Source organism: Saccopteryx bilineata, chromosome 6 (assembly GCF_036850765.1).
Source record: "Saccopteryx bilineata isolate mSacBil1 chromosome 6, mSacBil1_pri_phased_curated, whole genome shotgun sequence".
In the NCBI taxonomy this organism is placed as follows: Eukaryota; Metazoa; Chordata; class Mammalia; order Chiroptera; family Emballonuridae; genus Saccopteryx; species Saccopteryx bilineata.
This window is the reverse complement of record NC_089495.1, coordinates 11,308,119-11,326,438: the sequence shown is the minus strand read 5'-3', so window position 1 is coordinate 11,326,438 and position 18,320 is coordinate 11,308,119. Positions and strand designations below refer to the sequence as shown.

Below are 18,320 nucleotides of genomic sequence, written 5' to 3'. Positions count from 1 at the left end.
TACGCTGGTTTAAATTAGACCTAATTTTCATGACAAGAATGGAGACAGTAGTAAACAGTGTGAAGCACCTCGTACCGCTTCATACTCTGACTTAGCCGAAACGGAAGGCTACCTAGACCTGCTCTCCTGTGCCAAAGGGAAGCTGGCGACTCTGCTCAGTAAATAATAAAAACAAAATATCACTGGCCAAACAACGGTCTTTCTTTTCAAATCTCGTGCAGTTCTTTCCGTTTCATTTCCTCTTTGCTTTCCGAAGCATCACGCACACAAAGTGGCAATAGCTACATTGAAACTGCAAGTATGCTATTAATACTAAATGCTGAAGGAGTAACGTCTTTCTGTTGACCAGTGCATTGGTGCTGATGCTCCAATTCTTCCTAGAAGCAGCACAGACTAAAAATTGCGTTTTCTTTAAAATCTATTATTGCATATAAATGAACTGTTTTCATTATCCTGCATTGGACCATAAGAAAAAATAAATCCCAATAAATGTATAAAGACATTTTTTCTTACAACATGTACAGCTGCTATTTGGTATATCCTAAAATCCAATTTTGTGTGTGGATTTAATTGCATAGTAATCCAGTCCCCAAAGCACATCAAAGGCCACGCTCCCCCTCTCTTCACCAAGATTTCAATTGCTCTCATCAACTAGTAAGTTTAAAGCATGATCAAATTTGTTCTTCAATCACTTGAGCCCAGTTAATAAACTATTCTGTGTGCTCACTCATCCATTCTAAGATTCTGCAACTTCTTTGAGATATCTTCAAGAGGAATCTACAAAGACATCTTTGATTGCAAGCTGGCCCTGGGGTAAACTTTATCACCACGTACTTTGAGGCTCCACAGAGGATAATAGGTGACATGGCCCAAGATAAGTCCAAGTTAATCTTTTTTTTTTCTTTTCTGTAAACGATTAAACTTTTTCAAAACTATAGCTAACACATCATAGACCGCTTGCATAATTGAACAATCTCATTTTGAATATTGGTTTTCTTTTTTCCAGGAAAAAAAAAAACACTATTCAAGGTCATTTCTTGACTTCTACTGTATTAAACAAAAAGAAAGGAAGAAGAAGGAAAGACAAGGAAGGGCAGGAGGAAAGAAGAGAGAAAGAAACACAAGCCCCAATTGTCCACCAGAGCAGAAGCACCGAACGCCGCCATTATAAAGAGGAAAAACGAGACTCACCATTCTCACTGTCCGACTTGTTCTCGTGCTCCGTGTCTGTCAGGGTCAGGGCTGAGTTGGACCGGCTTGACAAGCAGGAGCTGCGGCCTGACTTGACCCCCCTGCCCCAAAGTCTCATGGCATGCTCTGGGGACATCACTGCTTCGTTCTCAGTATCAGCATCTGACCCTGCACTGAGAGAGTAACCTCTGTGGGGCAGCCCCATTTCCGCACAAAATGCCAGTCCTCTTCGCGTTGCTGGTTCACAAACTCCTAACTGCCTTAGGGTAAAATTCTGCCCTAATTAGGGGGGAAAAAAAGACAACAACCAGTGAGTATATGTTTAGCGTTAGCTTTAGAACTTTTTATTTTTTAAAGACACTCTCCATAAATACACACACACAATCAAGCATTGAGGCTTTTGAGCTCTCAGCACCAGGAGTTCATGTTAGCATCGCAGAGTGTATGGTTGTGTGGGACGATTATGGGGCGTGGGGCGGGCTTCTGTCCTGACTCTCCACACAACCCTGTTTGGAGCTCCTTTGTCAACCTTCTAACCCATATGCACCCCCAGCAAGGTGGGCCAGTGAGCCACACAGTCCGGGAGAACTCAGCCCCCAGAAAGGGTTAGTTATCAGTGGTAGAATTTAGTGTAGCAGACTCATGAAGCGATAGAAATTGTCAGAATTCTTTCCTGTGTTAGGTATCAGTGGTAGAATTCAGTGTAGCAGACTCATGAAGTGATAGAAATTGTCAGAATTATTTCCTGTGTCCTTACTCTAGTCTTACACGATAGGGTTCCCCCACTCCCCAGATGTCACCACTTTGGAAGAGAAAAGATTTCCCTCAAGAAAGGTAACCAAAGAAGTGTGGTCAGTCTTGATTCTATCTTCCACCTTCACAACCAATATAAATGTATATCGTGCATGTGTGTGTGTATGTGTGCATGCATATACTAAATTTTGGAGTATAATGTCTTGAAAATTTGCAGACATCTGACTTCCTAGTCCTTTGGCTTTAATAAACACCTGGAAACGTCTCTATTGATTAGAGTAAACCAATTCTTGGAAATGAAGTACACTCGAAAAAAAAAAAAAAAAAGACTAGGAGCATTCAGTACTTAAAAGTTAATGATAAAATCAAGTCCCTGCAAAATAAATGGCTGTGAACCCTGCAGGCCTTTACTAATAAATTGAGCATAATAAAACTCATGACAATGTGATAAGTTAAAGCAAAAGTGTTTAGATTAGGCGACACTTTGAAATGACTTGCTGTTATTAATGACGTCTCCAATTCTGTATTTACTTTTGAAAATTTTGGCTACATTTATGACGCTATGGATGGGAAGACAGAGAAATGGTTGCTGGTAGGAGGCACGAAGATGAGGCTCTCCTGTTTCTTCTGGTGGCATGGGAGAGCTGGAGCTGTGAGCGCCCTCCAGAATCAAGCACGTGTAAAGAGTACTAGTCTATCAAAGCTGGCGTGCATGCTGCCCATCATACAAATCTTCGAAGAGTATTAAGCATTTATAGTTACTCGTAGATTTCATCTTCTTCTATTTCTTGAAACTATGAATAATTTAAAGTTAATTGGCTGGTGTGAGAAATACCACAGGTTATACTGAGGTTGGCAAAAGTAGGTTTATAGTTGTAGCACAAATAAATAATACAATAATAAGTAGAAAAACAAAAACAAGAATAAATCCCATGCTTTGTGTACTCAACAACTATAAACTTACTTTTGCTCACCCCTGGATATGAAAGTATAATATATTATTCGTGATACAATAATACCATGTCAGATCTTCCAGAAAATGAGTCAAATAGAGTGCACACTATGGTAACTATTTGGTTGTAAAGACATTAGCACCCTCCCAGCCTCTGCACATTTTAACTCCTGCGGTTAATCGCTTTATTGCTGTGGTCCTATCAGAACTTGGAATCTGTCCCCTGTTGGCCAGACCTCCCAATGGATTCTGACAATGGCACTCGTAAATAATGAAAATCTATTGCTATAATTAGCTACAGATAAAACTGTGCTTATCAGAGAGGTGTGAATAAGTATCTGAACCAAAAAGTATCTAAAAAAATTAAAAAGGAAGTAATTAAAAAAGAAAAAAAAGAGGAGAAAAACGGAGGACAAGAGCCCACTAACAGTGAGCCAATGGGCAAGCTCGCTGAGGTAAGACCCCGCCCCCTCAGTGTTTTTGAAAGAGTCAGCGTGGATTGTACTTATATAAGCAAATCCAGCAAAGGGCAACATCCTGGACAATTAATGGAACAGAGAAGGTGAAAGACAATAAAAACTCCTTTTCTCATCTCGGAAATGGAAACTTGAAACATTTCCACCTTACTGACTTTTCCCACTGTTGCCAACTTGACGCAAAAATCTATGAGGTGAAGGAAAGCGGAACGCGAGGGTCTTCATATTGGCTCTCCAGGTATGCAAACACAATTCACTTCGCAAATAAATATCTAAGCGATGATCCCTCTGAATCCTGTGTGGATCTGAAAGTCTGAGCCTGGGAAATCAATGCCTCGTGCTGACTCAGAACTCTTCAGGGCTGCTTCTGAGACGCAAGCTCGCAAGCACGCTGTTAGATTTCCCTGCTGAATTCAAGTTTGCGTTTGTTTCCGCTGGGACCCTACGCTGAATCTGACCTCCGACAGACCTAAGTGAAGCCACTGACTAGCTCCGTGCACGTCCTTTTATCAGCTTTTTTTTTTTTCATCGTTCAGGGCTATCATGATGTGGTTTAAGAGATGTTTATTAAACAAAGGTTAACCAAGAAGTAGGTTAAGAATAAACACCTGGATAAGTGAAAGTAATAATCATAGAGAAATACACAATTTGAGGCTGGGGAGAGAATGATTTTCAAACAATTGGAGCGTGGCCACACCACCACCACATTGAAAAGTCTCTCTATCCCAGACCTGCCTCAGTGCTTCAAATTCTGTGGTCTTTCGTCCTTTTTGGTAAGAGAGTCTTGCTTGTAGGATCCCTTGTTTTCATGGAGATCGGGCCGGTAGACTAGGATGATTGCCCACAGCCCAGCGACTCCTGTGGAAAACACAGGTGGCTTTGGCCAACAGTGGGGAGCTGAGCAGGGACAGCCGATGGAGGCATCATGGCGGCGGGAGGCTCTGGGTGAGGCCGTTGAGCGGGTGCGGGAAGGCACAATCAAGTGGAGGAAAGGGCAGAAAGGGCAGAGGGATGTGTCTGGGCCCAGGCGCAACACCTGACCATCCTGCCTGAAGTCAGCTTTGGCTTCAAACAACAAAGAGGGAGGAATACATTTAACTTATTTTCCACAGTTTCTTCAGAGTCTGTTCTTTGCCACGGTTCTAACACCATTATCTTAATTTCTTCCTTTGTCCCTTAGAGTCTTATTATTATTATTGTTATTATTATTAGTAGTAGTATTTTTCTGAAGCTGGAAACGGGGAGAGACAGTCAGACAGACTCCCGCATGCGCCGGACCGGGATCCACCCGGCATGCCCACCTGGGGCGACACTCTGTCCACCAGGGGGCAATGCTCTGCTCCTCCGGGGCATCACTCTGCCGTGACCAGAGCCACTCTAGCGCCTGGGGCAGAGGCCAAGGAGCCATCCCCAGCGCCCGGGCCATCTTTGCTCCAATGGAGCCTTGGCTGCAGGAGGGGAAGAGAGAGACAGAGAGGAAGGAGGGGGGGGGGTGGAGAAGCAAATGGGCGCTTCTCCTATGTGCCCTGGCGGGGAATTGAACCCTGGTCCCCCGCACACCAGGCCGACGCTCTACCGCTGAGCCAACTGGCCAGGGCCTATTATTGTTATTATTGATTTTAGAGAGACAGGAAGGGAGAGAGGACAGAAACATCGATCTGTTCCTGTATGTGATCTGACCAGGGATCAAACCCACAACCTTTGCTTACTGGGAAAATAACCAAATGAACTATCGGGCCAGGGCTTGAAAAATTACTTCTTCTTCATTTTTCTTTTTAATTTCAGAGAAAGGAAGGCAGAGAGAAAGAGAGAGAGAGAAAAGCATTCATTTGTTGTCCCACCTAGTTGTGCACTCACTGATTGCTTCCGTATGTGCCCTGACCAAGGGATGGAACCCCCAACCTTGGTGACTCAGGACAACACTAAACCGACTGAGCTCATCGGCCAGGGCCTACCCTGTAGAGTCTTTATATAAAGTCTGTTTGGCTGAGATGGGTGAAATAAGTACCTTTCTCCTGCATGCCGAGTTTTGGTAACCTTGATCAGCAGGGTCAACAACAGTTTCCCATTATAATTTGAAACAATACCAAAACAATACATTTGCAGCAAGAATAAAGTGTACCTGAGGATAAAATTCATTGCAATTAAAAGGCCAGGTTAGCTTGGATGATATTAGACATTTTTGTTTCATGACATTCAAACATTTGAAAATATATCATATAAAAGAAAAACTGAATTAACACAACCTAAGGAAGGTGACGTCATTAAAAAAAAAATGACCTAGGGTGTGAGACAAAGTGGAAGAGACCGTGTAAGAACCAATCCTTCAAGTGAACTTGGCACATGGCACTGCCACTCCTTCGCTTGGAGAGGGGTTGGGAAAATGGGTTAGCTAGTTGGCCTTTTTCTCATCTAGTGTCTCTGACGTGGTCCGAGCAGGGAGGGATGTTTCAAAGCTGCGACGCAGAGGGATGCTCACCAATAGGCGAGGCATCTACTCTCTTGGTTTGAGGTCAAAAGAACAGGACTTTGCGTGAAGGGCTGGTTTCAGAGCCACACAGGGAGACCGCAGCACGGGGCAGGGTGGCCCACTCCACAGGCTCCTGGTCTTCTCTTCTGTAGTGTCTGGAGTCTGCTCTTCTCGCTCTTTCTTGCTTGTTTGTTCCTTTTTTTGGTTATTTTTTGAAAACAGCTTTACTGAAGGATGACTCACAAAGCATATAATACACTCATTCGAAATGTACAGTTCAGCCCAGGCCAGTTGGCTCAGCGGTAGAGTGTTGGCCCAGCATGTGGAAGTCCTGGGTTCAGTTCCCGGCCAGGACACACACAGGAGAAGTGCCCATTTGCTTCTCCACCCTTCCCCCTCTCCTTTCTCTCTGTCTCTCTCTTCCCCTCCTGCAGCCAAGGCTCCATTGGAGCAAAGTCGGCCCAGGTGCTGAGGACGGCTCCATAGCCTCCGCCTCAGGCACTAGAATGGCTCCAGTTGCAGTGGAGCAATACCCACATGGGCAGAGCATCACCCTCTAGTGGAAATGCCGGGTGGATTCTTGTTGGGAGCATGTGGGAGTCTGTCTGTCTGCCTACCCCTGCTTCTCACTTTGGAAAAATACAAAAAAAAAAAAAGGGTGAAAGTTCAATGCATTTTAATATATTCTTTGTAGTGTGCAACTAACACCACTATCAATTTTAGATCATTTTTATCATGCCCCTCCTCTCAAAAACAAAAAACCCACCTTGTACCAACTATCAGCCATCTCCCATTTCCCCTCTAATTCTCCCTCTCTCCCCGGCTCTAGGCAAACACTAATTTACTTTGTTTCTCTTTAGATTTACCTATTCTGGACACTTCAAATAAAAAAGATCCTACACGTGTGGACTTCTGTGACAGGTGTCTTTTACTTGGCACGGTGTTTTCAAGGGTTAGCCATGGGGTAGCGTGTATCAACACTTCACTCTTTTTATGGCTGAGTAACATTCCACTGTATGGAGAGACCACAATGTACCCATTCATCCGTTACTGGGCATTTGAGTTGGTACCACTTTTGGGCTATTGTAAACAATGCTGTACACATTTTTATGTAGACGTATACTTTTACTGCTCTGTAGTATACACCCGTGACAGGCATTGCTGGGCCAGATAGTAGGTCTGTATTTAATCTTCTGAGGAAGTGCCAGACTGTGTCCACAGTGACTCTACCATTTTGCATTCCCACCAACAGCGTATGAGGGCTCTAATTTCTGCCTATCCTCATAGGCACTTGTCATTATGGTTTTTGTCGATTCTCCTCTGTGCCACACCGCAACTCTGCGATGAGGAGTTGGGAAGCAGGGAATTGGTATCTGCAATCAGGGGGACGAACCAGAAATCGCTGTCCTCTTACAAGCAGCTGACTCCGTGGGCCTGCCTGCTCTGAGGATCCATCCCTCTCTCCTCTCATTATTTCCTCGCCTTCTGCTATGCTGCCTTAGTACTTGAAGATATTTCTCTATTAAAATTAAAAATACTTTCTAGATAAAAAAAAGCCTACTTTGTTTTGAGATGATATCCTGTAGAAATAAAATCACCTGATCTTATTTTTTTTAAATCACCTGATCTTCAATATACATCTACAAATAATGTTCACTATGGCGTCACTGCAAAAGTTAAATTAACCACCTGAAAGGGGGTGGCCGAACAGGCTATAAATCCCACGCAGGAGACACTAGGTGGCAAGCATTCAGAGTGAGGTTGGACCTGTACCTCTGGTTCTGGAGGGAAGCCCATTATATATATGTTTTAAGTTCAAATGCAAGTGGCAGAGTATGATCCAATTGGAAAATAAGGAAGAGAGCCAACAAATTATATAAGTGCTTATGATTCTGAGCACGGATAAAAGTGCGAAGAAGCCCAGGGAACTGCTAGGATGGATCACTCAGGAGGAGTTGAGAGCAAAGGAACTGAACTTTTTATTTTACAGCTCTGAATTTTTACTTTTCATGATAATTTTACTAATTTAAAAACATCACAAAGAAAAATTAAAGCCTGTTTTCTTTTTAAAAATAAATTTCCTTGACTTGCTCTTAATAGCCTCTCTTCAATGATCAGAAGTAATTAATCTATCAGCTTCTCTTCAAGATGCAGGGCTTTAAAAATCCTTCTTCTTTTATTGTAAGGACATGGAGTTGTGTAAGAAATATGGGAGCAATGAATGTTTTCCTCTCTTTCAAGTCTTGAATTATCACTTCAGCTCTTCCTTTTCCCATCACCATATATGGAGTTTTAAAAGAGACTGTATTTACTATACAGTAACAAAAATTTACTATATTGTAACCACCCTAAAAACTAAGTATGGGAAATGGGTATTAGTGAAGTATTAGTGGAAATTGAATACCCAAAAAGAATCTAGAATTGTTTGCAGGTATGTTCCTTGGTGACTGTGAGCTTGGGGGGAAGCATCTGCTCTCAATGCCGAGTCACATCCCTCCTGGAAGGCAGTGTGACCCCAAACGCTAAGTCGGGTAAACACTTGCTACTTGATGCTGACGGAATTATTGTGGCCACCGCCTTATCTGGAGTTCCCTCTTCTGCTGTGTTTGCAAAACGATAAGATCATCATATAGTAATAGAAATGTATGTAACTTTTCTCCCTTTGAGAAGTGATGCATATTTTATGGGACACTCCAAACGCTTTAACCTTCTTAAGTTAAATTTGTCAACTGTTTGAACAGAACACCCAGCCTTGAATGTGCCATAGCAATTTCAATGAGGGTGTAAATCTTTACTTATAAGGCTGCACACAAAACTACATTTTTAAAATTACTCTACCCAGCAAAGCTATCATTTAGAATCGAAGGACATAAAACGAGTTTCCTAGACAAGAAAAAGCAAAAGGAGTTTATCACCACCAAACCAGTATTACATGAAATGATAAAGGGAAGAAGGAGAAGAAAAGGAAGAAAAGGAAGAAGAAGAAGAAGAAGAAGAAGAAGAAGAAGAAGAAGAAGGAGGAGGAGGAGGAGGAGGAGGAGGAGGAGGAGGAGGAGGAGGAGGAGGAGGAGGAGGGGGAGGGGGAGGGGGAGGGGGAGGGGGAGGGGGAAAAGGAGGAGGAGGGGGAGGGGGAAAAGGAGGAGAAGAAGGAAGAAGAAGAAGAAGGAAGAAGAAGGAAGAAGAAGGAAGAAGAAGGAAGAAGAAGGAAGAAGAAGGAAGAAGAAGGAAGAAGAAGGAAGAAGAAGGAAGAAGAAGGAAGAAGAAGGAAGAAGAAGGAAGAAGAAGGAAGAAGAAGGAAGAAGAAGGAAGATTATTATTAAAGCGATTAAGCCCTGGCTGGTTAGCTCAGCGGTAGAGTATTGGCTCAGCATATGGAAGTCCCGGGTTCGATTCCTGGCCAGGACACACAGGAGAAGCACTCATCTGCTTCTCCACCCTTCCCCCTCTCCTTCCTCTCTGTCTCTCTCTTCCCCTCCCTCAGCCCAGGCTCCATTGGAGCAAAGTCAGCGCGGGACCTGAGGATGGCTCCATGACCTCCACCTCAGGCACTAGAATGGCTCCCACTGCAGTGGAGCAACGCCCCAAAGAGACCCAACATAGCCCCCTGGTGAGCATGCTGGGTAGATCCCAGTCGGGCGCATGCGGGAGTGTCTGTCTGCCTTCTCCCTCCCCTCCCACCCCGCTTTTCACTTCAAAAAAATACAAAAAAAACCCCCAAAAAACAAAACAAAAAAATATTTTAAAATATGAACAGTAAAATGGCAATAAATATATATCTATCAACAATTGACTCTAAAAAGCTAAATAAATGAACAAGCAGAAGAGAAATACTCTTAGATATCTGTATCTAAGAACATTTCGAGGGCTGCCAGATGGGAGGGGGCTGAGGATGGGGAAGAAGATGAAGGGATTGAGAAGGACAGGTGGGTAGTTACAGAACAGTCACCGGGATGTAAAGTACAGCAGAGGGAGTACAGTCAATAATATCTAATCACTATGTCTGGTGTCAGATGGGAATGAGATTTATCAGGATGCTCTCTTGGTAAGTTATATAATGTCTAATCACTGGGGTGTACACCTGAACCTAATATAATATTGTATGTCAACTCTAATTAAAAAAATAAAAAAATGATTTAAATAAAACTTAAATTAAGTCTCACTAAATATCTTAACCTGCCCTCCCCAATTTGATGTAAACTGCAAATATCCTCAACTGCTTGCTCAATTTACCTATTCATAGGATATTAACATCCATATGTTAACACCTGTAGAAAATCTCAGATTCCCAGAGGACAGGACAAAGGACCCCTGTACACCCCTCATACACTGTAGCCGACCTAGAATCAGCAGGCACGGCGAACTACCTATAATATGGTTTCTTACACAACACAGTGTAGCGGAGGCTGTCGCCGGCTGCCTCCTCAGCGTCCATCCTGAGCTCAGCTGTGGCGGGTACTCCGTCTGGGGTCAGGGGAAATGTAAGGCTGAGGCTCTGAGAGGAACCTGACCAGGAGTGTGAGAAGGGGAAAACCTCAAGTACGTTTGCAAGCAGGCAAAGCAGGATCAGAATGAACGGCCCCAGAGAACATGCCTTTTCTTCGCGAGAAGATTTTGTGAAGCCTCCTGGGGGAGGGCAAACATATGGATAGCGGTTTGGATGGCTCAGAGGAGAGAAATTAGGTCGTGAGTCCGCTCACCGCTAAGGAAAGCATCTTCAGAAATACGTGTCAGGAAAGATTTATCCACCCAACCGCAAAATCATGCGTTTCTGATACTGGCAAGCGTTTGTAATTAGACAAACAACTTTCAAGTTGGTCTTGATCAAATGCATTCTGGAAATGAACTGGCTTCTTATTTTTACCTAGTAATTATACTGCTTTGGAAGGATCCGAGACCCAGTGATGATCATATGCCTATAACATATCTGCTGGTATCTGACAGTGTAACTGCAGTAGGTATTGGTATAAACATGTTTGTGGTTTGGCAGGAAGCAGCAGGTCTCTAATAATTGCGACTGAAGCTGGCATACAGTGATTTCACAATGCGGACCCCAAACTGGGGCCAGGATACAAGTTTAGCAGAATGCCGGGGGCTCAAGACATCAGACCAATAAAGGCAGAGGCAGGGGGAGAGGATTACCCCCACTGAGTCAGAGGAGGGCTCTAAGCTGTATCTATCTACTCACACCTTCTGGCAGGTAATCTACAAAGGCAGAAAGAAGCACTTGCCTACTTAACAGCCAACATTAGTTAACAATCGGTTAGGCAGGGGAGCTAAAAGACAGAGCGAGGAGGAAAACATTAACAGGAAACAATGATAAACCGGAGCTATTTAACTTGTGTCTTCAAGAACAGAAGTTTAAGGTTGGGTAAACATGACCATCTAAATCCTTTAATCCTGCCGCTGACATTTATAGTGACTGAGACGGATTAATCATTTTGATCTCTAAATGAATCATTTTAAGTAGTTAATATTTAAAAGTCATAAACTTTGGAGCCGCAGCAATTAACCCAGCAAACCTGATGAAGGCGTCAGGTTTCTGCCTCTCTTCACACCACCCAGTTCTCACCCAGGCAAGGTTTTCTCAGCACCCGCCAGCGTGGATTTCAGAAAACATGCAAGAAGGGGTCTAGATTCCTTTCGTTTTTGTAGGATGACAGAGGTGAGGGGGAACACTGGGGAAATAAAAAGTTTGCGGTATAACTGGAAATTCATAGCAGCATTAGGAGCTGAATGGTAAGACCATATGGTCATATTTCTTTTGAAGTCTAGGATCAGTTCCCATTATTCACTATAATGGCATCCAAGACTAAACTAAATCACAGTCTTTAAAATTAAAAGCATTTTGCTCCTGGTTCTCAAATCTTCCTCTTTCACAATTTCTAACATGCCTGAATGTTTCATATCCTTTCAATAATGCAAACACACACACACACACACACACACACACACACAAATAAATAAATAAAACAAAAATAGGAAGAGTAAGAAAAAAATAATGTAATTCCATTTCACTTCTCAAGCAAAAGAAAATGGTACAGAAAGACACATAATTTATATCTTAACACAGCCACTAATACTATTTTTACATCTGTCCAATGCTATTGGTGCCATTCCAAAATGATAGGTACTACCTTCTGGTTTTACATTAAACAAATATTAATTTAATTCTTTTGACCTATCTGGAACATATAGAAAGATTTTTAAAGTATCATTGTAGTAATAATCTTGCAATAAAACTACAAAAAAAAAGTACTCTATATCTAAAACCTAAAACTGGGCTTTTTTTCCTATTTGGAAATGGATGAAAATATATGAAAGGCACGGTCCTGTGTCTTTGCTCTCAACCCTTCCTTCTCTCCCTAAGCACAATCCTGGACAGGCTGCAGACGCTATTATCTTAATGGGCAAAATGTCTTTATTCAGCAAACAGTATAGCGCAGTGGCAGCAGTGAGTGTTTTCAAGAGGACTGTGTTTATCGCTTGGTGGGGACCATGTGACTGCCCCAGCCCCAAGTGAAATCTCGCCCTGGCTGAAGTCGGATGAAGTTGAGAACACCCACCCCTTGCCCCAAACTTTCCATATTTAACTCTACCTGTTTGATATGCTTACTCTCCCCCCACAAAGTATTACTGCTTAGGTAAATTTAGTATGTAGTGTAATACACGAACCTTAAGGGATACCTCAGTGAGTTTTAACAAATGTATCCACCAGGAACCCAAACGAAACGTAGCCCATCTAACACACCCCCTGCATTCAATCCCCACCCACACAGGCAACCAGGATCCTGATTTCCTTTACTAGAGATTCACTTTTTTCTGTTCTTGAACTTTGCACAAACGCAGTCAAACAGTACATATTTTGTATCCTTTTGCTTGTTTGGACTGTTCCTTCTCTGTTGTGGCAGGCTGCCTAGTCCCTTCCTTGGTGTGGCCAGGGTGTATTCGATGTCATGAATGCATGTACTTCCATTTGTTACACCTGTTCCCTGGGTGACTGCAGTCTGGGCCAATACTTAGGACATGGATTGTTGGGTCAAGCTGGGTGCATGAGATGTTACTTTTGACTTAATATAAGAAATTGCCAGTTTCTAAAGAAAATGTGCCTTTTTAAAAAATTTTACATGTCCAACAGCAATGTAAGAGAGTTCAGTTATTCCATGTCATCATCGATATCTGGTGCTTTGATTCTTTTCAATTTTAGTTATTCCAGTCAGTATTAGTATCTCATTGTGGGGGATGTTCAGTCCCCTAACGGCTAATAACGTTGAGCACTTTCTCATGTGTGTATTAACCATTTGTGTCTTTTCTGTGTAGTTCCACTCCAGATTTTTGCCCATTTTAAAACAGCACTTTTTATCTTTTTGTTGTTGATTTATAAGAGCTCTTTATATATTCTGGATACAAATGCTTTGCATTATGTATATGTGTATACATGTTCTCTCAGACTGTGTCTTGCCTCTTTATTTTCTTAAGGATATCTTCTCAGCAGTAGAAATTTTCATTTTGATGAAGTCCAATTCCTCAATCTTTTTCTTTTAAAATGTAATATAAATTTATTCCTTGTTATCACTTCTCTAAACTATCCATGCCTACTCCAAGGTTGCAAGCATATTCAAGAAAATATTTAGTTTTTTACTGTGGATTTTGGAATGGTTTGGTTGTTTTGTAGCAATCAGGAAGGTGAGATAGTAGAAAGTGATTGGATTTGACTCTGGTTATTTCTGGTTCTGGAACTCATCAGCTTTTGGTTGAGTGAGTCTTTCGAACAAATTTCAGTCTCTGTTTTCCTCATCTGTAATATGGACTTAGAGGATCTGCAAGGCCTTCCAAGCACACACGTCTGTGCAGAGGCAGGAAGAAGGCAGCGCAAGGAACAGGACACAAAGCTGAGAACAACAGAATGGCATTGCAAGTCCAGGGAGGAGGACCTGGAAGAGAACCGGTCCTGGGTCGAAGCATGAGTAGCACTTCCTTTAGCACCAGGAACTCTGGGTTTACCTTTCGTTCCTAAGCTGAGTCATAAACCCTTTGCCATCTCCTGCCTTTACCCCCATGGCTGGGGTTCACTCTGAATTGAAAACTAAACTGAAGACAATGTGGACATTAGCAAGCTGTATCTCTCTTTGTGTGTGTGTGACAGAGAGAGACAGAGAGAGGGACAGACAGACAGGAAGGAGAGAGATGAGAAGCATCAATTCTTCGTTGTGTTACCCTAGTTGTTCATTGATTGCTTTCTCATATGTGCCTTAACCTGGGAGGCTACAGAAGAGCGAGTGACCCCTTGCTCAAGCCAGCAACCTTGGGCTCAAGCTGGTGAGCTCTGCTCAAACCAGATGAGCCCGCGCTCAAGCCAGCGACCTCGGAGTTTTGAACCTGGGTCCTCCGCATCCCAGTCTGAAGCTCTATCCACTGTGCCACCTCCTGGTCAGGCTCTGACTCTCTTAAAGGTGCTTTTCCTCCCCACTCACAGAGTGTAGACTGAACCTCTGCAGCTCTAACACAGGAATTACTTTTGGCCTTTGACGTTTGGTGATTTAAAATTGGCTGGTAGGGGACTAGGTGGCCAGGTGGTAAAGGTGATAGACTATTAAAATTGGATGCTTTCCCCTCACAGCCCAACTCTACAAATACAACCTGCTAATATTCTGCCTTATATCCCCTCCCTCCCTCCCTTCTTCTTTCTTTCTGTATTTCTATGAATAGATTTTGTTCATTTCACATGCTTTCATAAGCATTATTGACTGAAGTTTTGAGTAAATCAATGCATAAGTTGCTCTTTTTTTTGGCTTCTTCCTAAGCTAAAACCTCACAATTGTACAGAAAGTCCTCACTTTAGGAACACATTGTGTTTAGAAGTTGATCCAGATCCGTATTTCTCCATGAAAGCAACATGTAGGGCGCCCGGATAGAACAGGTAAGTCTATGAAGTTACCTGTCTCTGAAGAACGGATTAACAGCACGCTAGAGCAGGACTCCAGCCTCTGAGGCTGTCTTTTTGGAAAAAATAAAAATAAGTGTTCAGAATTCCAACCCGGAAAACCCCGTCACCCCAGTAGGCTCTTCCATTCATCTTCTGCTTCCCAAGCCTGGGGGGGTGGAGGTAGGGGTGGGGACTTCATAAGCAAACTACTGGTGGCCCGGGTACAGGATGCTCAGTGGGAGGAGCCAGGGGCAGGACAGGCGTTGGATGGGCGCCTACCTTTCTTAGACATACAGGAACACAGATCACCTTCCCATACATTCACTGGCCACATGCATTTGCTCTTCTGTGAGTCTCTATGCAGGCCACCTTCCCCTTGAATTGTTTGTCCTTCTGTTCTCAATTTGTAGAAGTTACTCTAGTATTCACATGCAAATATGTACCATGTATCTGTCACGTGGATTGTAAACATATTCTCAATATAATAATTTTGTTTACGGGATGTTTATTCACAGATAAAAGGTTTTACATATTTACAAAAATCCTTTGAAGCCTTTTCTCCAGGACTGGCTGTTCCTGTTGGAATGGTGCCCCCTCTCCCCCCCCAGGGCGTCCTGACTGCCCCCCCTCCCCCGCCAGGCTGTGCAGATGCCCTCCCCCTCCCCAGCCTGCCTCTGTTAGAAAAGCTGGAAAGCAAACAGAGTCAACGTTCCCTCTTCTCCTGCTGCTAAGCGTAGCCAAGTAGAACAGTTCTAGAAAAAAAGCAGAGAGAGAGATGTCGGAAGATGCCGCTGGGGAGGAAAAGGACACTGTCTGCTGCAGACGGCTTCTCACCTTCCCTGATCCTCTCTCTCAACAGGGCATAGAAAATGCAGCAAACATCTGGGGGTCCCCAGACAGGCCACCTGCTGAGGATACCAGAGCAAGAAAACACGGAAGGAACCTAGGTCCCTGGCAGCTGCTACCTCCGGACGCCCCGCTTGATGAGACAATAATTGAGGGAGGTGTTGAAGCCACCGTTTTGGGGGCTTTCTGCGGCTCCTGGATCCAGTCCTTCTGGCTTTCTTCGGCCTCTCAGGCCAACTTCTAGAGTGCTTATGCTTTATTCTTTACGTTTGCCTTTAATCCATCTTAATTTATTTTTGAATATGCTGAGAGATATGGGTCCAATTTTATATTCTTCCAGATGGATAACCAGTTGTGCCAGCACCATTTATCAAATCCCACTAAACAGAAAAACTTACCTTTTTTTTTGTTTTATGCTAAATTTCTCTATATACTGAAACCCAATTCTGAAATTTTAGTTTATTCCATTGATCAATTTATCTTTATTTATGCCAGTATCATATAGATGTAATTATAGTGGGTTCATTTTATATATATATGGTAAGGCCATTTTATCCCCAGTATTTATCTTTTGAATATATTTTGGGGGCCATTTTACCCTCAGTATTTATCTGTTTTGGCTATTTTCAGACATTTATTCTTTCACATAAAGATCACTTTCTTCAATTAAAAATTAGCTTTGACTTCTATGCACTATTTTTGGACAATTGATATTCTTATAATATCATTCTCTCGATCTAAAAACTATCTTTATATTTACCAAATCTTGTTTTACAACTTCCAATAATATTTTATAGCTCCCTTCATTATAGGTTCCTTACCACTCTTACAAAATTTGTTACAAAGAATTTTATAGTGTGTGTTACCATTATGAGATACTGTGTTGGCTTACAAATTTAGCCAATTACTGCTTAGTAATTACTTAAAAATAATATGGAATGTGCATAAGATATTATTCTAAGCAGTTGACAGATAATAACTCATTTCATTGTCAACAAACTACAGATTGAAAACTAAAGCACAATCCACATAGAAGAAAACTGAAGCACAGAGAAATTAAGTAATTTGTCCAAGCATATTACTTGGCCAAGAATATGTCACTTGCCACTTAGCTAATGAGTGGCAGATCTAGGACCCAAACATAGATCATCTCTTAATTATTATGCTACACTACCTGTGATGTCTACATACTTGTCATGTATTCATGCAAACACCAATTTGTTTAATTTTTTATTTCTAGAGATACATGGTTTTTGTATGTATACAATGAGTAATATATTTAACAAAAGTGTTAAATTAACTTTTCCCAAATAACATAAATTACTTAGTATTTTTCTCTTACTAAGATTGCTAAAATGTCTAAAACAATTCTAAATAGTAATTGTGAGAGTAGATGAACCTTTATGTTCCTGATTTTAATTGAAATGGTCCTAGGATCTCACCAATGAGAATGCTGTCTAATGCTTTCAATTGGTCATCCTATGTATAACTAACATATTTGTTTTTTCTTTTCGTTTTACTTAATGAGTTTTCTTTTAATAAGGAATGGTTTCTAAGTTTCATCCCACACCTTTTCATCATCTATTGATAAGATCATATTTTTCTACTTTGATTTATTAACCTAATTAATTTAACACATTTTCTAACATTGAAAATAAAACCTTGCATTATCACCAAGGATTAGTAGCCACTTAGTTACTAATTTCGTCTAGCCTGTTGTTCTTTTCACACATTGCTAGATCCCTGTATGCAAATAGTTATTTAGGATTTATACACATGTACTGAGAAGCCATTTTCTTCTGTATATAGCTTCTTTTTTTTGTACTATTTTAATCAAGTATTCTAATTAAGGCTATGTCAAATTCATAAAGTACATTTTAATGCTTTCCATTTGTGTGTGTGTGTGTGAGTGTGTGTGTGGGCAGTGAATAGCTTTTTGAACATGGGACTTAGTTGTGCTTAAGATTATGTAAAATTCTCCTAGGAACATAGGAATCTCTTTTCCTTTTCAACTGTGCCCCTTTTAATGACCTTTCTAATCTCTTCTGAGATAACTGATTTTGACAAGTTTTCTCCACATTTTGAAATAATTTGGGGTTAATCACATTTTGCTAAGAAAAGAAAATAAATTCCTCTACAGTTTTAAATTCTGTTGTTAGAACAGTTCTTTTTAGTTGTTACACTGTTTCCAGTGTCTCTGGCTATTTTTCTTGTCATTATTCTTCAATAGCAATCATGAGGCGCTTTCCATTTTCTTAGTCTTTTAAAAGAATCAGCTTTTGTGTTTGCTTTGATTTTAGTTTTATCTTGACTATCTACCTCTTCCCACTTCCTTCAGTTTGCTTTTCTGATACTTTCCTCATTTCTTAAGATTTACAGCAAATTCCTTTTTTTTACTGGTCCTCAGTCTTTAAATATACTATTTTTTGTTGTTGTTGGTCCTCAGTCTTTAAATATATTATTTAACAATATATTTTCCCTCTGATTATGACTTTAACTGACTCCCATAGATATTGGAAGCTGATTTGTATTTCACTGCTTTCTCCCACTCTTGTTGTGACCCAGAAGTATCATACTCCGTGTGGGAAAAGGGGTTTTGTTTGTTTATCTTTTTGTTATTTATTTCTAATTTTACTAAATTAATATGAACAAATATTTTGACTTACACAGTTCTGCTTTTCTGATTTTTTTAAATGTTTCCTTTTGGTG

The 18,320-nt window shown here is 41.5% G+C and overlaps 1 protein-coding gene across 6 annotated transcripts in view; it reads right to left on the bottom strand.

Annotated features, from left to right (window-relative positions):
• TENM3 (teneurin transmembrane protein 3) overlaps window positions 1-18,320 on the bottom strand; it is a 621,635-nt gene that overhangs the window by 424,465 nt on the left and 178,850 nt on the right. For all 6 annotated transcript variants that reach the window (XM_066237373.1, XM_066237376.1, XM_066237374.1 and 3 more), the window contains exon 3: window positions 1,192-1,470. In XM_066237373.1, the coding sequence (XP_066093470.1) occupies window positions 1,192-1,470 (279 nt within the window). The remainder of the gene's footprint in view (window positions 1-1,191; window positions 1,471-18,320) is intronic.